The sequence below is a fragment of the Alternaria ethzedia genome, assembly GCF_023757985.1.
Source record: "Alternaria ethzedia strain BMP 0044 chromosome Unknown scaffold_19, whole genome shotgun sequence".
NCBI classification, from domain to species: Eukaryota; Fungi; Ascomycota; class Dothideomycetes; order Pleosporales; family Pleosporaceae; genus Alternaria; species Alternaria ethzedia.
This window is the reverse complement of record NW_026056212.1, coordinates 544,670-567,457: the sequence shown is the minus strand read 5'-3', so window position 1 is coordinate 567,457 and position 22,788 is coordinate 544,670. Positions and strand designations below refer to the sequence as shown.

Here is a 22,788-nt window from a genome sequence, read left to right as displayed (position 1 = left end):
ATGCACCAAGCCTCCTCACCCCAACATCGTCACTCATTGCAATTCATTCACCATTAAACCGCGGAAAGAGCACTCCGCACCGTGTGCCCGGAGAATAGCAATAAACATTCTGGATCGAAGTTGGGTATGGTCCATTAAGAATAGCAACTGCTCAGTACCCCAACGAATGTGTTTCGGTACCCACCCAGCTGGTCACTCTGTTGAACCAACTGTCGTGTGCCCCGATGGTCCCGAGGTCCTCTCCGAGTATACTGTATGCTTTACAACCATCGTAGCAGGCGCGTTCGCTTGGTCCCCAACTCGCTGAACATGTCGGATCAACTTCGGGCTTGCATAGCTACCAGACCCAAGTCATTCGCGGAACTTGGAGTTCCGCTATGGCCTTTTGCTTTCGTTGCACGAACATTCGAAAACGTCCAGCCTGTGAGCCTCAATGCCACAGGCGGTTGGGCGACTTCTCATGACTTGAGTACCTCTGGCGTCTGATGATTTGATAATCACGTCGTAGGTGCTCATTTTTGTGAAGCGAAACATTGGGTTTGTGTTTACCGCTCAGCATTTCAAAGGGGCAAGGTTACTCTTCCACGGCACCGCTTCAGTTGTCTCCCTACTCGGCAAGATTTGCCCCGGGGCCTTGATCGATGACTCGGATTCGAGTCGAGCCAGCAGCCCGGTTGGTGTATGCTAAGATCGCATCCAATACTCCATCTCGGTACCTGCTACTTTGCATAATGCCGGTGTGATTTGAACATGAGATCATAGGTCCACACGCGCGGTGGTTGGCGGAGAACAAGCTCGATGGGTGTGCCGGAAGCAGAAAGGGGATACGCCAGTGCAGCCGAGGTCGCCTTGCCCCTGTCCATCATCACGATCCTCCTTGTCGTCTTCATCTCCACCCCGCAACCCCTTCATCCACTGTCCGAGCCAACGGGTATCTTGACATGTGATGGGACCGTTGATGTGGCTGAAGACGAATACATTCAGCTACGATCATGGCTTCGACGCAACGTGCCGCATGACTGCTATGGCTGCACGTGGCGCATTGGACAAAGCCTTCGCAATCTACACTCGATCAGATCGGATCGTGGTGCACCTATACAGGCAGCTTGTAGGAGACCGCCAGCTTGGCAATACAACGACTTTGTACCCCAGTCTTGAACTTAGCACTCTACACGAGATACAAAGATCGATTCAAGACCAATCACTTTGAATATACATTAGGCATGTACTTTTCTTCGTGAGCGAGGACGTTTCTCTTTGTACTTTCTCTGTTAAGAAGAGTTGGGTTGTCTCAGGCGTATGGCGCTGCCCCTAGCGGTTGTGTAACAGCTGCAGTCCCTTCCGAGATTGTCATGCGCCTTTTGAGCATCCGATCATTAGCCGGCCTAAATCCTTGACCCCAGCATTGAGCCTTGACGCACGACAATACTACTCGGTCTTATGCCTGTTTCCGTCATGCGCGTTACCCACCGTGTCTATCACTATACAACACCATGGCTAGTGCACGCTTAGTTTTGGTAGAAATGCGATATCCATACCGGCTTGGTGTTGCGGGGTTGGATTTGGCTCAAGCAGGGGCTCTTTATACAAAGGACCGTGATCTCCTTCCCATGCCTAGTTGTAGGCTACCGTCCTCCTTGACGCTCACTCGCTGATCTACAGTCATTCCTTCATCATGATTCCCTCTCTTGTCCTATGTTTCTCTACACTCGCCGCTGGTGCTGCTCTTCAGCGACGTGATCCTGTTCCAGCTGGATATGTTGCGGCACCATATTACCCAGGTAAGTTATCGGAGATAACATCGACCGACTAGTTTTGTACCGAGCATAGCGATACTGATTCTACATAGCTCCCCATGGAGGATGGGCATCGGACTGGACTGAGAGCTACCGAAAGGCATCTCTTCTTGTTTCGAACATGACACTTGCCGAAAAGACCAACCTCACAGCCGGTAGTGGAATCTTCATGGGAAGATGCGTCGGAAACACAGGCAGCGCAGAAAGAGTAGGCATCCCTCAGCTCTGCTTGCAGGACGGACCTCTAGGTGTCAGAAACACGGATCACAACACTGCCTTCCCTGCCGGCATCACGGTGGGAGCCACATGGGACAAGGATCTTCTCTATCGTCGTGGTGTTGCGATCGGCGAAGAGTTCCGTGGCAAGGGAGTAAACGTTCATCTCGGACCGTCGGTCGGTCCGCTAGGACGTAAACCGCGTGGCGGTAGAAGTAAGTGCATCAACAGAAGCCAGCCTTGATGTTTGAGCTAACAGAGACAAAGACTGGGAAGGATTCGGCTCAGATCCTGTTCTCCAGGCTTTTGGTGGAGCTCTTTCCATCGAAGGCATCCAGAGCACGGGCGTCATAGCCACAATCAAGCATCTGATCGCAAACGAGCAGGAAGAGTACCGCATGTACAACCTGGTCAAGCCTGGCATTTCATCGAATTTGGACGATCGCACGCTTCATGAGCTCTATCTTTGGCCATTTGCTGAGGGTGTACGTTCCGGCGTTGGTGCCGTCATGATTGCTTACAACGCTGTCAACGGAAGTGCATGCTCGCAGAACAGTTACTTGATCAACGGTATATTGAAGGAGGAGCTCGGGTTCCAGGGCTTCGTCATGTCTGACTGGCTTGCTCAGATCTCCGGTGTCGCTTCGGCGCTCGCAGGACTTGACATGTCCATGCCTGGAGACATCCACACCATTCCACTCTTTGGCAACTCTTACTGGATGTACGAGCAGTCGCGTGCCATTCTCAACGGATCTCTCCCAGTGGACCGCTTGAACGATGCTGTCACACGCATTCTTGCCACCTACTTCAAGATGGGCCAGGACCAGGACTACCCGCGACCCAATTTCGATGCCAACACTCAGAACGCCGAGGGTCCTCTTTATCCAGGCGCTCTTATCTCGCCTCAAGGTATCGTGAATGAGTTTGTGGATGTTCAGGGCAACCATGCAGAGGTCGCTCGTGAAGTGGCCCGCGATGCTATCACACTCTTGAAGAATCAGGACGGCTTGCTACCTCTGTCTTCCAACGGTACCCTGAAGATCTTTGGCACAGACGCGGAGAAGAACCCCGACGGGATAAACTCGTGCGCGGACCAAGGATGCAACAAAGGCACACTAGGAATGGGATGGGGATCTGGCTCAGCGAGATACCCCTACATGAACAGCCCGATCGACGGCTTCAAGACCCGTGGCGCCAACTATCAGTTCTTCAATACGGATTCCTTCCCAGGAAACTCGAACCCATCGCCGAGCGACACTGCCGTCGTCTTTGTGACTGCAGACTCTGGCGAAAACTATATCACTGTTGAGAACAACCCAGGAGATCGGACTTCTTCGAACCTTAACCTATGGCACAATGGCGATAAGCTTATCAGGGACGTAGCAGCCAAGTACTCCAACGTTGTGGTTGTGGTACATACCGTCGGTCCCATTCTCATGGATCAATGGCACGATCTACCTTCGGTCAAAGCCGTCCTCTTCGCCCATCTGCCTGGCCAAGAAGCAGGAGACTCACTGATGCAGGTTCTCTACGGCGATGTGTCTCCATCAGGCCATCTGCCGTACACTCTCCCCAACTCCGAAGATGATTACCCCCAGTCTTTGAGCCTTGTCGGATATCAGATTGGGCAACCACAGGATACCTTTACCGAGGGTCTCTACATCGACTACCGTCACTTCCACAAGGCCAATATCACACCTCGGTACGCCTTCGGTCACGGACTCAGCTACACGTCGTTCTCATTCGCCAACGCGACCATTACTCCAGTAACTCGGCTTACAGCCGCGCCGCCAGCTCGTCCCGCGAAGGGCGAGACACCCACCTACTCAACCGCCATGCCTCCGGCTTCCGAGGCGTACTGGCCAGAGAACTTCAACCGCATCTGGCGCTACCTCTACTCGTGGCTCGACAAGAACGATGCCGATGCCGCAGCCAAGATTGGCAACTCGACTTCGACATACCCATACCCCACGGGTTACTCAAACGAGCAGAAACCTGGTCTACCAGCTGGTGGCGCACAAGGAGGAAACCCCGCTCTATTCGACACGGCATACGACATCACCGTCATCGTCACCAACACGGGAAGCCGCGCGGGCAAGGCCGTCGCACAACTGTACATCCAGTTCCCCAACGAGAGCACAGTCGACACACCCGTCATTCAGCTTCGTGACTTTGAAAAGACGAGGGAACTGGAGGCCGGGGCTAGCCAGACGCTTAGTCTGAGGGTCACAAGAAAGGATCTTAGTGTGTGGGATGTAGTGTCGCAGAACTGGGTGATTCCTGCTGTTGGCGGTGATTATGGAGTCTGGATTGGTGCTGCGTCGGATGATTTGCATCTGAGGTGTGGGACGGCGAGTGGAAGCTGTGAGGGTGATTTGGACAGTCCTGTGTAAACTGCGTTTAATGTTCTGAATTCGATACCCATTCGATCCTGCTTTACCAACATGTCCGGCTGTTCAAGCGCTGCTCTATGCGTCACGTGTGTTTAGGTGCGGGCTCGACGAGGATTGAGAAGGAGGATCATCGCTGATTGGCCACAGCCAGGAAATTACGAGGGAATTGCGCCCGTATGCGACATGATTGGCGTGGCACTGACATTTCATCCGTGGCATTCGCGTGCAGCTGCCAATGGCATCGGAGCCTTTTTCTTTTTCTCTCGTGGTGCCGACGGAGATAGTCGTTGTCGGCTGCCAGACGATGCGGCATTTACAATGAGCGGTGTGTGCAGTGAAGGGAGGACTGGCGGATGTGCAGCGAGAGGCTTCCAGGGGCTGAGGATTGAATGCGGAGTCGAAATGAAAGATTATACAATGCATGTGCAGTGCGCACTGTTGTGCTGTGCTGGGCGAGGGCGAGGGCGAGGCCAGACGTCACTGGAGCTATGATGCTTTGGGCAGTTGTCTTGGTTACTCGGGAGCACCAGCGACTCCTTCCTGCTCGACCGACGTCCCCAGGGGTTCCCCATTGTCACCGCCCTTGTTCCTGAACGCGAGTTGATTAGCATTGTCCATTGTTGTAAGTTGCAGCCTCCCTGTGCAACGCCCGAGAACCCTGTCGCGCCGCCGTCACTGCGTGTACATAAACAAATTGGCCGGGTTTCAGGCGCGGCCACGGCCATCTCCCACGTATCCTATAACCCTCTGCTCCCACGCCCGCCGCCCCAGCACCACTGACGCTCGCCTCGTCCCCCTGCAGCCATGTCCAACGGCGTGCGCAACCTCCGCGCCATGTTCGAGAACGGCAACGCCGCTGCCTCGCCTGAGCCCCGCGGCCGCTCCCCGACAGACACGGCAGCCGCGACCGACGGCGGCGAAGAGCGTCCCAAGTCCAAGGTGCGCGCCTCGTTTGTCTCGGTCGAGCCCACGCCCGCCCACGCCTCGACCGACCTCGGCCAGACCAAGGGCACGCCCTCCAACAGCGTCAACGCGACCCGCCGCGAGAGCTTCCGCGTGAGCCACGACAGGACCGACGAGCTGGCCGAGCTCAAGAAGGTCGTCAGCGAGGAGAAGGAACAGCGCCGCCAGAGCATCGCCATCCCCGAGGCCGTGCCCGAGCAGGCCGTCGCGTCGCGCGAGTCCTCCATGCCTGCGCCGCCCATCCGCGACGACACACCCACCAACATGCCCAACCTGGGCTCCATCATGAAGGGCTCCGATTTCCCGGAGTCTGCCGCCGCCGACGTCGCTGTGCCGGCTCCGGAGCTGGAAGAAGTGCCAGTCGACGAGACACCAGCCGAGTCCACCGAGAGCGCTGTCGAGACCGCGCCAGTCCCCGCGCCAGAAGCAGCACCTGCCCAGCCTGCCGAGAACCCGGACAAGGCTACTACAGGCGCGCAGGAGGATGTCGCCCTGAGACCTGCCGCGCCCACCGAGGAGGCTGTCGTGGACGAAGACAAGCCTGCTCTGCCGGACGCTGCCGTCGATGACGACGCCGTTGTTGCTGAGGAGAACGCCATCGCAGAGGAGGCCGCTGTCGTCGAGGAAGCTGCCATTGCAGAGGAAGCCGAAGCTGTGCAAGCTGAAGCTGCTGCCACCGAGGAGCCCTCTGCCCCGGCCCCAGCCGCTGCTCAGCCCGCCGAGAATACAGACAAGGCAGTGACGGGTGCTCAAGAGGAGCTCGCTCTACGACCTGCTGCGCCTGCCGACGAAGCCGCTGTTCCCGATGCGACCGCTCCTGCGCCGGCTGAAGCAGTAATGGCCCCGAGCACCGAACCTGCTTCAGAAGCAGCCACACCTGTTGTAACCAAGGCCAAGGCCAATGGAACTCCTGGGCTCAAGAAGCCCGAGATCAGGAAGCCCGCTGCCATCTCGACTGCCAAACCTGCCAAGGCTCCCGCCGCCCCTGCCAAAAGCCCGCTACCTAAAGCAGCACCCAAGACCCCTACGAAACCCAAGACGGCCGCACCCACCATCAAGCCTAGTCCAGCTGCAAAGACCACAAAGCCCGCAGCCCCCAAGGAGCCTGTCAAGGCCCCCATTGCCAAGGCCCCCGCAGCAAAGGTTCCAGCCGCAAAGGTTCCAACTGCTAAGACCAGCCGCACCTCTCTGCGACCTGCAACATCTGCGTCCTCAGCGACGGCACCCACTGCTGCCGCTGCCTCCAAGACCAAGCCTGCAGCCGCACCTGTGGAGAACAAGAAGCCTGCCATTCCCAAGCCCGCCACTTCCGCCCCCCGCAAAAGGTATGACAGAGCCACGTGGGACAATGCGCCAATGCTAACAACGCTACAGCACGTCCCCAACAGGCTTTAAGAAGCCAACCCCAAAGTCTCCTACTCGTCCAGTCGGTTTACCAACCCGTCTGACTGCGCCGACGGCTGCCTCGGCTGCCAAACATGGCGAGGAGCCCAAGGTCACACGCAAGCCCTCCACCAACACCCGTCCTACACCCAAGGCCCCGGCACCAAAGACTTCGCGCCCTTCCATCGCACCCCCTGCGCCCAAACGACCTGAATCGCGCACCTCAACCGCAAGTGCTGCTCCTAAAGGAGGCTTCCTCGAGCGCATGATGCGACCCACGGCCGCCAGCTCCAGCAAGACACACGATAAGCCCCATGAAAAGCCGTCATCACCACCGCGTAAGGCTCCTGCCGCTTCCAAGATCGGCACTCTACAAAAGGGGAAGAAGAAGGCGGAAGAGGTCGTGTCCAAGGCCAGAGCAGTGGTTACGAACGGAAATTCTGAGGAGCACAAGGATGGAGATGAGCCCGCAAAGGAATCTGAACATGGCGATCGGACAACCGAGGAGCCTATCGCCAATGAGCCAACACACGAATCGCACAAACCAGCCACTCCAGTTCAAGAGGTAGACTCGTCAGTTGCAGAACTCCAGACACCCAACTTCCCAGAGGAGACGGTCCGGTAGACGAGGGCCATTATGCCTCTGACCTAGGCGTATACATTTCTCAAATCGTATGTATTCCTGCAACACTTGGTCAAGTCTTAGGTTGCCGTACCATGCCATCTTGCACAACTATGGGCGATGTTATGTGCGCGGAGCTGTATGGCTCCCATCTTCTTTCACTTCTCAACAGCATTTTCTGGAGCGATTGTTTGGCGTAACTGATATTTGGGCGGATACCTAAGGACATGGAGCGGAGGTGGGTTTGGATAGGACTATTGCGTGCATAGTTGTTCTTTAGCGATAGGCTTCGCAGAATCTGGCAGACATCACTATTAGATTACAATCCCATTCTTCACTCCAAGATGGCTTTCTGTCTACTTGTCCACTCGTGCAATGCCTATGGTAGGGTGGGCGGGCACACGTCGACACGTGACTGGCACCTCCGCCGAAACTCCGATGGCCCAACTTTTTCCTGGCGGGCAATTCGACATTGCGAAGCGACAGCAGACCCCGCGTCGCCCCTTTGTTCAAGATGAGGGTTCAGTCTCTTTTCCGGGCGCAAGCACTTGCCACGAGCAGTCTTCGCTCTTCAGCACGCTCGGTTGCGACGCCTTCACGATGCGCTCTTTCGACCATTGCGGCAACGCGCACGCCCTATACCAACGGCACCAAGACAGACACATGGATAGGGGCCCACACCACGAAGCCACAACGAAGATGGCAGTCTGCGGCTGCGCAAGTGTATGTGCTGCCATGTTTGTTCTGTGACGGCCAGAGAGCAATGGAAGGCTGATTGAACGTCATAGGCTGGAGCAAGCAAAGGAAGACCCCTCTACCTTGACGCAAGAGAAAATCGTCGAGAACCTAGACCCTGTCGAATGGGAGCGACTATCGCGAGTGCGAAACATCGGCATCGCAGCACACATCGACTCCGGCAAGACCACCGCCACCGAACGCGTCCTCTTCTACACCGGCCGAATCAACGCCATACACGAGGTACGCGGCAAAGATGCTGTGGGTGCCAAGATGGACTCTATGGATCTCGAGCGTGAGAAGGGCATCACTATCCAGTCTGCTGCGACCTTCTGTGACTGGATCAAGAAGGACGATGAAGGAAAGGACCAGAAATACCACATCAACTTGATTGACACTCCAGGCCACATCGACTTTACAATCGAGGTAGAGAGAGCACTGCGAGTCCTTGATGGAGCCGTCATGATCCTGTGTGCTGTCAGCGGAGTGCAAAGTCAGACCATCACAGTCGACAGGCAGATGAGGCGGTACAACATTCCAAGGATTTCCTTTGTGAACAAGATGGATCGTATGGGAGCCAACCCGTGGAAGGCTGTCGAACAGATCAACCAGAAGCTTCGCATACCGGCTGCGGCTCTCCAAGTACCCATCGGCCGCGAGGATGGCTTTTTGGGTGTTGTGGATCTGGTCAGGATGAAGGCGATTTACAACGAAGGACCCAAGGGCGAGACCATTAGGGAGACCGACGAGATACCTGCGGATATTATTGAGCTCTGCAAGGAGAAGAGGCAGAAGCTCATCGAAACACTTGCAGATGTCGACGATGAGATCGCAGAGCTTTTCTTGGACGAGCAGGAACCGACAATTCACCAGATCAAGGCTGCGATTCGACGAGCCACCATCTCCCTCAAGTTCACCCCGGTTATGATGGGCTCCGCGCTTGCAGACAAATCCGTGCAACCAATGCTCGACGCTGTTTGCGACTACCTACCAAACCCCTCCGAAGTCGAGAACATGGCACTGGACAAGAAGCGAGCAGAGGCACCGGTCAAGCTGGTATCATACAACTCTTTGCCATTTGTCGGTCTGGCTTTCAAGCTAGAAGAAAGTAGTTTTGGACAATTGACATACATCCGTGTGTACCAGGGTACGCTCAGAAAGGGAATGAATGTATTCAACGCGAGGTCAGACAAGAAGGTCAGGATACCGAAGATTGTGCGCATGCACTCCAACGACATGGAGGAAATCCAGGAAATTGGTGCTGGAGAAATCTGTGCCGTGTTCGGTGTTGACTGCGCGTCTGGAGATACCTTCACTGACGGTAATCTTGGATACACCATGGTAAGACTTTAAGACTATTGTTATCATATCTTCAAGCTGACACGATAGACCTCCATGTTCGTACCCGAACCCGTCATCTCCCTATCAATCAAGCCCAAGCACACCAAAGATACACCCAACTTTAGCAAAGCCATGAGCCGCTTCACGCGCGAAGACCCTACATTCCGAGTCCATACCGACTCCGAATCGCAAGAGACCATCATCTCCGGTATGGGAGAACTACATCTGGACATCTATGTCGAGCGCATGCGCCGCGAATACCGCGTCGAGTGCGAAACCGGACAACCACAAGTCGCCTACCGCGAGACAATGACCAAGCGCGTCAACTTCGACCACACGCTCAAGAAGCAGAGTGGTGGGTCAGGAGATTACGCGCGAGTAGTCGGCTGGATGGAGCCAAGCGAAGCTGCTGGTGAGAACAAGTTCGAGCAACAGATTTCCGGAGGCACCATCTCCGAGAAGTTCCTCTTCGCCTGTGAAAAGGGCTTCATGGCCTCCACGGCCAAGGGCCCGCTTCTCGGCCATAAGGTTTTGGGTACTTCCATGATCATCAACGACGGAGCTACCCACGCTGTCGATTCCTCGGAAATGGCCTTCAAAATGGCCACCCAGCAAGCTTTCCGCAAAGCTTTCCAGGCCGGTGCGCCTCAGGTACTTGAGCCGCTTATGAAGACGACCATCACGGCGCCGAATGAGTTCCAGGGTTCTGTTGTTGGTCTTCTGAATAAGCGCAATGCTGTTATCAACGATACGGAGATTGGTCCGGAGGACTTTACTGTCTATGCGGATTGCAGTTTGAACAGCATGTTTGGCTTTAGCAGCCAGTTGCGTGCTAGTACGCAGGGTAAGGGGGAGTTTAGCATGGAGTTTAGCCATTACAGTCCCGCGCCGCCGCAGCTGCAGAAGGAGCTTGTGGCAAAGTACGAGAAGGAACAGCAGGCTAGGAATGCGTAAGATTAGCCTCCTAAGCTCAATCGGAGTTGAAACAGGATAGGGACCGTGGAAAAGCTCGGTGTTGGTACAACGAGCTCCCTGGATGATTCGAGTGCTGATGACATACATCGATTTATCTACATTGGCGGACGTCTGGCGTATTCTTGTGGGATTGGTAGAAAGGTGTAGAAGTATTGTACATGTAATGTTGTAAACAACACCGCCATATGACGACGAATGATATCCCCTCAACAGCTCCATCCAGCTCCATCCAGCTGCTTCTCCGTCTTCTTCTTCAATTCAACAAACCCAGGTAGAACCAATGTAACTTACCCCTTCCTCCAAAACCTACTCAACGTCCAACCCCGGCCTCATCGTCTTCCTCACAAACGCCCTCCTAATCGCAAGACTAACCTGCGTCCACCCCACCACTTCATTATGCCCTCCATACCTCACAACCTCCAACTCCACCATCCTATCTCCCTTGTCGTCCTCGACCTTCTTATACGCAAAAGCACCCCTCTTGACCCTATTCGCCCCTTGAATCGTTCTCCTCTCCTCCTCCGCCACAACCCCTTCTTCCGTCAACATTTGCGTAGCCAGTGGCTGGAACAACGCTTCAGATTCCCAGTACGTGATATCCTGGTCGTTTCGTGCGTGCAGGAGAGTAATGTGGAAACCGGACTTGTTGGCTGAGGCGGTGGAGATGAGGGCGCGTAGGCGGGTGAGGGTGGGCCAGTGGTCGACGATGCGAGTGGATAGATAGTTTGCTATCCTGGGGTAGCCTTGCAGTGGTTTTAGGATGGGGAGAACGCCGCCGATTTTGTAGGTCTTGAGGAGTTGGGGGAGCGAGGTGAAGGGGGCTACTAGGACGATGCCGGCGAAACCTTCAAAGTTACGGGATGGTTTGAATGTTACAGATGGGGATGTAATGGCCAATGGGAGGTGCTCGGAGGTGGAATTGGTGAAGTAGAGCGCGCTGGCGGCTGTTACGGCGGTGCCGAGGCTCTGGCCCAGGAGAACGATGCGTGTGCTTGAATGAGAGAGGTCCGAGGTGATGTATGAAATCAGGCTTAAGGCGTCGGCTATTAGACCGCTTTCAGTGGGGATATGCGGGGAGTGTGTGAGCGTGGAGAGACCGAAGCCCCGGTAGTCGCAGGTTACGAGGTGAGTTTTTGGGATGCCAGAGACGGAGCGGTAGGTTGAGGGGCGGTAACCTTGGGCTATGTGGCCAGCGTTCTGTTTGGGTGGATTAGAATGAGTGATAGATAAGCTGGAAATATTAAAAGGGGTTAACGGTGGATGAAGTGACGGAAGAATGAGAGAGAAACCATGTAAAACTAAGAAAGAAGAGTCGATATAGTCTGAGATGAGAGTTTGAGATGTGATAAGACCAAAGACTCTGGAAAGAAAGGGACAGCATGCCAAACCAAAAGTCAAGAATCGAAAGAAAGCACAACCTACACCATGAAAGTTGACCACAACCCTACTTTCCGGGTCGCTGCTCAACAGCTTCTCTCCTATCGTTCCCTTCAACTCCTCTGCAACTTCCCCCGAAACAGCAGCAGTAAAAAGCTCATGTTCATTCTCCAGATAAACATCTAGAGGAAGTACATGCCAGCAAAAGAGCTTCTCTTGATCCGCTGTAGTAAGCCAAAAGGGTTGTACTTGCCCCTCTACACATGGGTACTTAGTACAGCGATAGAACAAATCGAGGAAGAGTTACAGATGCACTTACTCGCAAAGCCGAATTCTTCGGGATTCGTCACGTTGTGGTAGAACCCCGTGTGAAATTTATGGGCATAGAGAGCGCTGAGAAGACATTAGAATCGACTCCAAACGTCATCTCATCTGTCATGATGAGAGCAAAACGTACTGCCTTTGTACCGTGGGATTGACCAATAGGCCCACAAACGCGGCCCAGACAATGCCTAGAATGGCAAATGTCCAGTACGCTTTTGTAAAGATGGCTTTGAGGTTGGGCATGATTTCAGTCACAGGACGTGGTCTTGCGCTGCCTAGATACTTTATACTGTCGGGAATGTCGACGCAGAGAAAGTACTGCGACCGTAGCACTGGACTCAGGTAAAGCAAAAAGGATTATGGTGACGTTGCGGAAATGGAACGCGCGAGGGCACAGATGCATGGAGATAGGCAACTGCGGGTGATCTAACCGGGATAAGCAGGCCGCAGCGAAGATCTTGGCATCGGAGTTGAGCGATGGCAGCTCCAGATCTCATGTGTAACGAAGAGCATGCTTCAGACAATACCGCCTCACGTATCTCGCAACCGTATATCAATGACACGCGATACCGGAGCAGAATGTGTGTAGTTTGACGCTAAGAAATGGGTATCATTTGTACTCATACACACCGCAAGACTATTCCAAGATTTCCACAATATCGGCACACGATCAGACGATCTCATACAAGACTCTTCTTAGGCCGTCCAGCTTTCTTCTTTTCTGCCATACTACTGGCAGACCCACCCATCCCTCCCATGGCGACGTCCTGAGTCGGCGTTGCAACCGCAGGCGTCACGTCGCCGCTCCTAATCCTCTTCTCTGGCAACTCATCGCCGTCTTTGGGCAGTCTGAAGGCTAGATATGTCTCCTCTGCCCTTTTGCACTTATCAAACACCTCGTTCATGTATTTCTCCACGACATGCGGTGGTCGTATCGAGCGCGGCAAGGCGCTTGCGATTTCGTCGCCTTCATCGTGCTCGATTAGTAGAAGGACAGTAACTGGCTGGTAGAATTCAATGTTGTCTATCTCATTCATCTCGTCGAAATCTTCGATTCGCTGGGGCGGTTTAGGCGGCACGAAGGTTGCCGAGGGGGCTGATGCGGCAGGTTGTGTGGACGCAAAAGCAGGGTTTGTGGGGCTGGGTGTTGGTATGATGGCGTTCGGTGGGGGTGCGTCAGGCATAGCATTAGTCGCAGTACCGAGAGTCGGAATCGGCGTCGGCATTAAGTTTTGAGCAGAGGCAGACGGAGGTTTGACGACTGGATCCGGCCTTGGCTTCATCTTGGTGATGAGAAAGGACAGCTTTGCGCCTGTGCCATTGGGAAGCCATTCCATGAAACTATACGAAGGGAAGTAAAACTTGTCTTCGCTGCCATGGACAAAACTGAAGACCAACGGGCGATATGTCGTCCTCGGGGGTGGGTTGTAGGTCGATAGCTGCGGCGGCGGGTGGTATTGCGGCGGTTTGCTGAAGTTGTTCGGATAGGGTGGATATGGCTGTTGTGTAGGCGAGGGTTGCTGCGTCTGTCCCTGTGGCGGGACCGGACTGTACGGCTTGGGCGTGCTGGGCTGCAGAGGCTGCTGGACTGGCTGGACTGGGCGGGGAAGCGGAGGAGGAGCTGTGTGTTTCGGTGCTGGAGGCGGCGGCGGCGGCGTAGGTTTGGGGGGTTGCGTTGGCGGAGTTGGTTTGGGCGCTTTTTCCTCCTTCTGCCTGGCCAGAATCGCCGTCAATTCGTTGATGTGTGTCTGGAAGAACTCGAGCTGCTCCTTGCTTGCCGAGCCAGCGGCGACTATCTTCATGACAGCCTTCAGCTCGGGATCTGTTCCTGCTCTCGCGGCGAGCATGTGTATGACGGGATCGGGGGCGGGGGCTGCGGGGGCCTGAGGCGGAGGCGCGGCCTGGACAGGTTTGGGGGGCTGGGGTGGGCGTGGCTGGGGCTTCTGCTGTATGGGCTGGCCACCCTGGTATTTGGTGTGTTGGTTGGGCTGGCTGTGGTTTGGCCAGGGAGCATAGGGCGATGGCGCGGGAGGCTTTTTCTGTGCTGGTCTGCCCACCTCGCGCGGGCCGTAGAGGCGGATAGGCAGCGTGTGCGGCTCTATGACGAGCTTCACGCTCACGCGGTCGGCACCGACCTGGGGGAAGTTCTTGAGCAGCTCCTTCTGTCTCGCCGTCTTGGCCTTGTCCTCGTCGGTGCGGTCGGCCAGCTTCTTGGGCTGGTTGAAGTGGGCATGGAAGGTGCGGAAGTTGGCGCCAGACAGCCAGACAGCCTTGGAGCGCTCGAAGGACGTCTCGAGGACGCGGCTCTGCTGGATCGTCTGCCATTCGCTGGATGGAAGGTGGAGGGGCTGTGGCTCGCGCAGTGTGGGCAGCGGCGCGCCGTCGACCAGCTGGAGGGGCAGCGTCTGTCGCGGGGGCAGCGGCGCGCCCTCAGCAACGGGCGTCGAGGGCGGCGCGTCTTTGACGGCGAGGCTGGTCCGCTTGCGCTTCAGGGCGGCTTTGGCGGCTTTGGCGGGCTTGTCGTTGGGCGTGTCGGGGGCAGCCGGGGCGGCGTCTTCGCGGGCGCGCGCCCTCGTCGACCGTCGGGGCTCAGACATGTCGTGTGCGGGTCGGGGTCGGGGTCGTGGCCATGGCCATGGTGTCGTGCACAAGGCTGTTGCTGTTGCTGCTGAGTTGCCCTGACGCGCTCCCGTGCAGCGGCGCGCTAGCCTCCGGCACTCCAGGGCTGCCTCACGCTCGCTGACGGCATGCGCTGCTACTTCGGCCTTGGCTGCAGGCTGCGAGATAAGCCCGAGCCTCTGTCCACAGCCCGGGTCGATATCCTTGCCTTCATGCAGCCTGACTCCGCTGACTCCGCTGCCTCCGCTCGCCTCACGCTTCAGTCCAGAGCCATGTCATGTTGCAAGAAAGCAGACGAGCACGGGAGTTGGTGGTGGAATCAATCAAATTGTGCCTTCTACTATCTAGTCGCACTAACCAAAAGAGAAAAGGAATGTGCCCTCAAACTGGAGAATGGTCCTGCTTCGCGTTTTCCCCTTTCTTTCAATCTGTTCTTCAATCGAGTGCTTCCCGCTCAACGCAGTCCAACCCAACATGCTGCAGTAGCGACGCGAAAGCTCGCGCATTAAGCCTTCGCAGCATCCTTCCAGCGGGGCTTCAGCACAACTCTCCACTTGCCATCATGGAACTGCATCGTGATGAATTGCCGGAGTTGGATCTGCTGGTATCCAGCCTCCTCGAGAGCAAAGCGAGAAAGAAGATTGGCCGAGACTGTGCGCATCTCTGCGTATGCGAAGCTGGCCATGCATGTTAGTGCGCTGCTGCAGCAGAAGATGAGGGGGAAGGTAACATACTTTTGTCCGATACAATTGTGTCGGCCGTTGGAGAATGGAAAGTAAGCATCCAGACTACAATCTCACGTTAGAAAATGTCCACATCGAATCTCTCGTCTCATCACCAAGGGCGACTTACTCAGGTTCGGGTGCGTCCTCTCTTTCCTCACCTTCCAGCCACCGCTCCGGCCAGAACCTCTCCGCCTGAGGCCAGTACCTCTCATCACGATGGAGCGCTCTGTAGCTGGCCGACACAATCGTGTAAGGCGGAATCTCGTTGCCGTTGATGTTGTGGCCTTGGTCTGTGGTACGGCGACCCAGTTCCGAGGCAATGGGGTTCATACGCAGGTTCTCCTTCAGACAGGCTTCGAGGTAGCGATATTGTGGGTCTGTGCGCACCGTCTTTGAGTCTAGGATGGGGTCATTGGGGCCAAGGACGGGAAGAGAAGCGAGTAGCTTTTCGAGAGCGGCGGGGGTTCGTGCGAGTTCCACAAACAGGCATGCCATGGTTCCTAAGGCGCCTCGTTAGCTACTATGATGCGCGGTGGAGAGGGAAACTTGAAGGCCGCAACCTAGAAGCTAAGGAGTGGCAATGGGGCATGGACGAATCTAACGTACCAGACGTGGTTTCCGATCCAGCGAGAAGGAGCTCAGACATCTGATCGATGATGTCCTGGTTCGACATACGCTCTCCCGTGTCTGGTCGCGCGCCCTCGTCCAACATGTGCTGGAGGACATCGATGCGTTTCCTGTTCTCGTGTCCTCCCTGAGCTGCCGCGCGTTCGTCGACGAGTTCGCAAATCGCAGACGTCATCTCCTTGGGCCAATCAACCTCCCACTCATATCCCATGCGCCTGAGGAATCTCTTCACAAAGACCAACCCATACCTCTTCGCCTGACCATTGAAGATGGCGTCGGGAATCTTGCTCCAGCGCTTGTCCCTGCCGGACAACAGCTTGCTGGGATCGAAGATCTTGTCGATCTGCCCGAAGCCCTTACCAAATGACGACTCGCCCATGATGTCTAGCGCAAGACAGTGCAAGTCACGCATAAGGTCAGTCTCGAAGTCGCCGTTGGGGTTGGACTTGGCATCTTGAGCGATAGCCTTGTTGACTTCAGTGTAGTAGTTGCTGAGCAAGATCGATGTGCACGCTTTGAAGAACGTGTCTAGCTTGTCGACAGAAGAGACAGTGAAAGCTGGGCTGAGGAACTTCTTGAGGTTGCGGTGGGGAACGGGGCGGCTGTGGGTTTTCGGCGTCAGCTACCGTCGTTTTCGCAAGGAAATACGGGAGACTGATACTTACATCTCTCCAAAGAGACCGGGACTTTTTCTGTCTCTCGAGATCTCAGCATACATGGTAACCTTGGGTAGATCAATCGTGAGAAGAATCTGCTTCATAGCTCCCTTATCAGATATCCAGAGCTGTCTTGGTCCCAAACGGATGACATCGCCGTACTGCTTGTGCATCTTCTCGACATATTCGTGGATCGTGCCACGAGCGAAGAGCCATCGCAGATGCAGGGCCGTATAGGGCGCATACCACGGTCCGGGGAAGCGCTCAAGGCCAGTCTTTTTCGTAACAGATCGAAGGTAAGAAAAGCTGATCACTATGGCCAAGAGACTTGCGACTATATTGCGCGGGTGCATCTCGATGGTGGAGAACTGCTCTGCAGAAGGGAGAGAGTCCATGGTCGGCATGAGATGCCATGGAAAAGTTGGAGTAGAGACGTTCATTGTGAGCGATCAAGGTAGATACGATGAAGAGGTATGAGATGAAGCGTTGGATTAACGGCTCCTAACGTGGAAGTGGCGTCTTATAGTCAGGTCGTTTGATCAATCGCTATAATACTCTCCCGAAGTCACTCCCCCTGCGATCCCGCCAATTTCACGCACGTTGGGGATCGCCGTGGTTAGAACCTGGAGACCCTCAAAGCTAGGTTGATACAGAGTCCCCAGACGATTGCCATACACTAGTTGCTAGATCGCAGGCTGATCAGTGGAGGGTAAACTAGACCCCCACAAGTCTGGTACCGAAAACCGACCGGCAGTAGGGTAAATGACTCAGTGAATATACCGACTCTTTCAACGAGACTACAGACAAGTTTTAACCCGGAAGCATCATGGGCACAAGTTTCGTCGGCAATGCGACTAGACTTGAGGCTGTTGAATACAACGGATCTCAGCCTCAGTGATGTAGCGTAGTGTCGATTAACTTCAAGGACTGTTCGCCCTATGCACGTAACGTCAGTGCATGTGTTTCTAGCTTCATTCTCTGTTTGACTTCGCCCACGTTCCTCGTCATATCCAGGTAGATACTTCGGCAGTCGGCCGACGCTAGCTAGACGGCCGGTCAGAGTAAGCTGACTGGTTTTCCGTGGCTATTGGGTGCTCAGGACTTGGCTTTTTGCGTCGTCTTATCTCAATCGGCACTTGTTGCACCAAACAAGTAGTTGCCGTAATACGGTAACATCCACTGACATGTGACAAACCCCACGAGGATGGTGTTGACTTTGGGCACCGGGCCTGGGTTCAGGTCATTGGGGATCGCCCCCAGGTCGGTGAGAGCTTGGTGTGTGCTGACAACACGGTCTATGTGCGCGTGGTGTCGTACTCTAATTACATCCGGTCTATCCTCTTTGCATCGTAGCCCACAGACCACGAGTCACCTCTGATTATCGCAATACTAACGACACGAACGATGCCAAAAACTATCTTCGCATAAGGAACACCAGACAATCAAGGCGACTGGGATGTAGGAAGCCTGCTTGCAGTGATCTTGGTATTCGGCCCGCACCGCTGCAGCTATCATGAGGTATCATGTTGAATGAGGCCGATGAATGCCATATGCGTTATTCGGAGATATGGGTGTCTGAGATGAAGGACTTTGCCCTAGCTGCATGACTCTAAATTCTTCCATGCTACAGTTGTGTAGTGCAGTCACCAAGGGTGTTGAGTTTGTATTCAGCCGCGTCAGCAGCTAGATGTGTTATCATGCCGATGGAGCGGGCCGTATCGGGAGAATAGCGAAACTTTGTTAAGACAAAGTTCCAACGGCGGGAATGCAGTACCGATGCAAAGCAAAGTTCCGGAGAGAACTCCGCTGCCTCCATTGGAGTGCGAGGCCCCGGGCAAGATGATGTCTTTCGCCCACGCAGAGCAGGTATGTCGAGGTGCATAGTATTGACCCAGCCGTTGTCTGAATACCCTCTTAGTAATCATCACTTCAAAAGTAGGCAGGTTTCCCAGGCAATCCTCGGACCGCCAATATATCATCATCGCCGATATCTCGTACTTGTATCACGTTGTCGTATCTTCCAATCATGGCTCGGGAAAGGATTCTGCTTGCCGGCGTCACAGGATACATTGGGGGCAGTGTGCTCCACCAACTGCTTCGCAGCAAACATGCAGCGATCAAAGACGCTGATATTACGTGTCTCGTTCGAGGCCAAGAAAGAGTTGCACAGCTCCACGCTGCGTTTGGTGACAAGGTCAAGGTTATCGGCTTCGAAGGTCTGGACGATACTGACCGCCTTGTCGAGATAGCAAGTCAGTACGACGTCATCTTCAACATGACGCTCGGTTATCATCTCGCCAGTGCTGCGGCCTTTATCGAGGGTCTTTCGTTGCGCCAGAAGTCCACTGGCAAAGATGCTTGGATGGTCCACACTTCAGGTGTCTCGAACCTTGCGGACCAGCCACTCTCGGGTGTTCACGTTGAATCAAAACCCGATCTGGAATTCGACGACTCGAGGGACAACATCTATGCGTATGAGAAGTCGCGCAACACAGTAAAAAAGTACATTCAACGCACAACGGAGCTTGGCATGATAGATGCTGGACTCGAGTCAGGCGTGAAGACTGTCGTTCTCATGTCTCCATTGATCTACGGGGTGAGCGACGCCTCCCCGCAAACTGCGGCCCCGCACGATATTGACACCTCGTCTAGGTTGGAACGGGCTTGTGGAATAAGCGTAGTCTGCAAGTTCCTCGATTGGCCCGAGCGGCGATCTCTGAAGGGGAAGCCATCGTTATCGGTGACGGCAAGGGCGTGTGGGACAACGGTACTATTACCGCCGAATCTCTGTCACAAACGCACGCTGATCTCTTGCTCTAGTTCATATCGAGGACCTGGCAGAGCTCTACGAGCTGGTACTCGTGGAGATCTTGTCAAAGGGAGGCGCTTCTCTGCCCAAGGGGAAACAAGGCGTTGTTTTCAGCGCACATGGGCGTCACACGTGGATCGAGGTGTCGCAGGCGGTTGCAAATGCAGCATTCGACGCCGGCGTAGTCAAGAGTAACACGGTAAAGTCTGTTTGTCTCGCCGATGGAGCCAAACTCTTGACTGGTGGTGTTGAGCAAGTTGCTGAGCTGGGGTTCGCAAGCACATGCAGGACTCGCAGTGAAATCGCTAAGAGACTGGGTTGGTGCCCCAGAGCAGGACTCGAGACGTGGGAGCGAGGCTTCGTGGAAGAGGTTAGTGCGCTATCGAAGCTGTGAAGCGGAAGCTGTCAAGCGGCTCGATGAGTGCGGAGGCTAGTCGGTGCGAATACGGCTATACGGACCCATGTTGTACATAAGCTAGCCAAGATAACACATGACGTGCTTCGAGACGAGAGACACAAAACGATGGTGATGTTGGCGATGCCTGTTGACTGCAGGACAGCGTCATCCCAAACGTGCATCGGGTCAAAGGGAGATATCGGGCACGCTTGGCGAGAAGACCAAAGTGTCCGGTGTAGATGATGCTACCCAGGTGAGGTGGCCCGTGCGTGTCGGAATACCCCATACGACATTCTCGTGCCTTCTCGCGCCGGCCGATTAGGTTTGCAGCAACGGCATGCAGAGAATCGAGGTACAGCATCCCGAGGTCACTGAGCATGGCCGCCGAAAGTTAAAGTATGGTTAAATGGACGACGAAGAGGCGAAGAGCCGAGGGCGCGTGGAGGCGCACAGGCGGTAGAGATTACCGAGGCGCCAAGTCGTTTCGGAGCTAGTTCCAGGGTCCAGCAAATGTGCCTGAACCCTTTTTTTCCTGCGACCACGACATCGGGACCCCACAGTGGTAGCATTAGTCTGCTTGCTACCCAGACAAAGACTCCTCCCTCCTGCTTTCTATGGCTAGGATGCGTCTGTTGAGCATACGGGCCCTCGCGCCGTGAGATAAGCGTGGCAACGGACGCCATGGCGTGTAAAAAGCCGTTTTGAGCCGCCGTGTTGCGCAAACTCAATCCCAAACAGTTTCTCCGGTACTTATCAATGGTATATACATGGTTTGCATAGCTAGGCCAGAACCTGCGATATGAAAACCGCCGAAACTGAGCAAACACTCCTGGTTCCATGTGGGTCGCTGACGCGAATGAGATCTGCAGTCTTGTTCACGTTGGGTACGAGATTGGCAGCCATGTGTAGACCGTTCCAACGGCCGCCCAGCCCTGTCGAGTAAAGGAGCAATTACGCGGACGCCGTTTGGTTGCTCTTGATCTTTCACACCGACTTTTGCGCGTAAACGGGCCTTGCGTGCCGCTCCAGCATTCCATCCCTCGATTTTATCGTCGGGCCGCTCTAGACTAAAGCTTTGTCTCCAAAGCTAAGTCCAGGACTTACCTAGGTACTTTCCGCAACACTGTACTCCACATAGGGGTCCAATCTGATCCACTGAGCGTCTTCGTCTTGCCTTGTTGAGAACGCACCAAGGGCCCTTTAGGACTGTGCAGCTTTGTCGTCTGAGTAGATAATCGTGCCCTCTCCCTTCCTCTTCCTTTCTCCGTCTCTCTCACATTCTTCCTCCACCACCCACCATGAGTGCAACCACAACCCAGACGCTCACCTCGCCGGACATGGCACCGGTTGGAGATGCCTCTGTGCCCGGAATCAAGGCTCTTCGAGAAGCCATCCCAGAAAAATGCTTCGAACGCTCTCTTCTGAGATCCCTTTCGTACGTTGCACGAGACCTCGTGGCGGTCAGCGCCTTGTTCTACTCTGCCGTCTGCTTGACACGTCTTGAGTCGTCTTGGGCCATTCCGCTCTGGGTCCTCTACAGTTTTGTCCAAGGTCTGTTCTTCACAGGGCTTTGGATTTTGGCCCACGAATGTGGCCACGACTCCTTCTCAAGCCATCTCCAAGTCAATGCGGCAGTTGGTTGGGTCCTTCACAGCATTCTTCTTGTCCCATTCTTCTCGTGGAAGTTCAGCCATTCCCGTCATCACCGTTACGCAAACCACATGGACAAGGACACCGTCTTCGTGCCCAACCGCAAGCCAACTTCCGAGTCAAAGGCCGAACCGAGCTTCTTGACACGCCTCGTGGACCACGACGCGGCGGATACACCCATCGTCAGTCTCTTCACTCTGGCGATTCACCAGCTCTTCGGATGGCCAGCCTACATCCTGATCAACGCAGGAGCTGGCGCACAAAGCCTTACCAGAGGCCGTCGATCCACCGTGCCGACCTACAAGCAAAGCCATCTCGATCCCACTTCGCCCGTCTTCACTCGTCAAGAGCAGCCATACGTCCTTCTATCCAACGCAGGCATCGTGGCCGTCTTTGCAGTCCTCTATCAAGTCGCTCAGACCCTAGGCTACCGAAACACTTTCTTCTTGTACGGTCTTCCTTACCTCTGGATGAACCATTGGATCGGTAAGCATCTTTTTGGCCCAACCGTGTAAACAGCATTCACTAACCATGCAAGTCGCTATCACTTATCTCCACCACACGCACCCAGAAGCGCCTCATTACGAAGATGGGGCCTGGACTTACCAGAAGGGCGCCATGTCCACTGTGGATCGCGAATTCGGCTTTATTGGACGCCACATCTTTCACGGCATCATTGAATACCATGTCGTGCATCACATCTTCCCGTAAGTAGATTCGCTTTAACTAGTGTTGGATCTGAAACTGACAGCCCAGGCGCATTCCCTTCTATCACTGCGAAGAGGCTACGTTTGCCATTGCGCCGTTGCTTGGGGACAAGTACATTGCGCAAAAGAAGACATCTTTCCTCGCGGACCTATGGGAAGCCTTCACTACTGCCAAGTACGTGGAAGCTCGCCCCTCGAGCGAGCCAGGAGTAGTGCATTGGGCCAAGGCCTGAAAACTTCACACCGCTGTCCCGCATTTCTGAGGAAATTTGCGCCGCTAGCCGCATTCGGCCAGGTCTGGCGGACACACTCCACGGGGGGTAGATATCCCGAATCGAAGAGCGGTACACTTAGATACTTCACACAAATCAAAGGGTCTGCAGTAAGGGTCGCTTATAACATGGGCTTGATGGCTGGGATGAAATCGATGATGGCCCCGGAGTTCGTCTCAATCATGCCGATCGCCACGGCAC

The 22,788-nt window shown here is 54.9% G+C and overlaps 7 protein-coding genes across 7 annotated transcripts; 5 read left to right on the top strand and 2 right to left on the bottom strand.

Annotated features, from left to right (window-relative positions):
• Positions 1 to 1,917: 1,917 nt before the first annotated feature.
• On the top strand, positions 1,918 to 4,405 carry J4E87_007300 (uncharacterized protein; the record flags this gene model as incomplete). Its single annotated transcript, XM_049378896.1, has 2 exons — positions 1,918 to 2,227; positions 2,280 to 4,405. The coding sequence occupies 2 exons, from the start codon at positions 1,918 to 1,920 to the stop codon at positions 4,403 to 4,405; spliced, it is 2,436 nt and encodes an 811-aa protein (XP_049231558.1).
• An 804-nt stretch (positions 4,406 to 5,209) lies between these two features.
• Positions 5,210 to 7,376, top strand: J4E87_007299 (uncharacterized protein; the record flags this gene model as incomplete). The annotated part of the gene is made up of 2 exons (XM_049378895.1): positions 5,210 to 6,693; positions 6,743 to 7,376. The coding sequence occupies 2 exons, from the start codon at positions 5,210 to 5,212 to the stop codon at positions 7,374 to 7,376; spliced, it is 2,118 nt and encodes a 705-aa protein (XP_049231557.1).
• A 372-nt stretch (positions 7,377 to 7,748) lies between these two features.
• Positions 7,749 to 10,403, top strand: MEF1 (Elongation factor G, mitochondrial; the record flags this gene model as incomplete). The annotated part of the gene is made up of 4 exons (XM_049378894.1): positions 7,749 to 7,757; positions 8,080 to 8,096; positions 8,162 to 9,449; positions 9,498 to 10,403. 4 exons carry the CDS (start codon positions 7,749 to 7,751, stop codon positions 10,401 to 10,403), a joined length of 2,220 nt encoding a protein of 739 aa, XP_049231556.1.
• A 327-nt stretch (positions 10,404 to 10,730) lies between these two features.
• J4E87_007297 (uncharacterized protein) lies at positions 10,731 to 14,722 on the bottom strand (the record flags this gene model as incomplete). Its single annotated transcript, XM_049378893.1, has 2 exons — positions 10,731 to 11,621; positions 12,812 to 14,722. 2 exons carry the CDS (start codon positions 14,720 to 14,722, stop codon positions 10,731 to 10,733), a joined length of 2,802 nt encoding a protein of 933 aa, XP_049231555.1.
• Positions 14,723 to 15,249: 527 nt separating this feature from the next.
• On the bottom strand, positions 15,250 to 17,192 carry J4E87_007296 (uncharacterized protein; the record flags this gene model as incomplete). The annotated part of the gene is made up of 4 exons (XM_049378892.1): positions 15,250 to 15,421; positions 15,597 to 15,969; positions 16,076 to 16,698; positions 16,762 to 17,192. 4 exons carry the CDS (start codon positions 17,190 to 17,192, stop codon positions 15,250 to 15,252), a joined length of 1,599 nt encoding a protein of 532 aa, XP_049231554.1.
• Positions 17,193 to 18,778: 1,586 nt separating this feature from the next.
• J4E87_007295 (uncharacterized protein) lies at positions 18,779 to 19,955 on the top strand (the record flags this gene model as incomplete). Its single annotated transcript, XM_049378891.1, has 3 exons — positions 18,779 to 19,348; positions 19,405 to 19,519; positions 19,573 to 19,955. The coding sequence occupies 3 exons, from the start codon at positions 18,779 to 18,781 to the stop codon at positions 19,953 to 19,955; spliced, it is 1,068 nt and encodes a 355-aa protein (XP_049231553.1).
• Positions 19,956 to 21,256: 1,301 nt separating this feature from the next.
• On the top strand, positions 21,257 to 22,548 carry J4E87_007294 (uncharacterized protein; the record flags this gene model as incomplete). Its single annotated transcript, XM_049378890.1, has 3 exons — positions 21,257 to 22,094; positions 22,147 to 22,315; positions 22,365 to 22,548. 3 exons carry the CDS (start codon positions 21,257 to 21,259, stop codon positions 22,546 to 22,548), a joined length of 1,191 nt encoding a protein of 396 aa, XP_049231552.1.
• Positions 22,549 to 22,788: the final 240 nt, after the last annotated feature.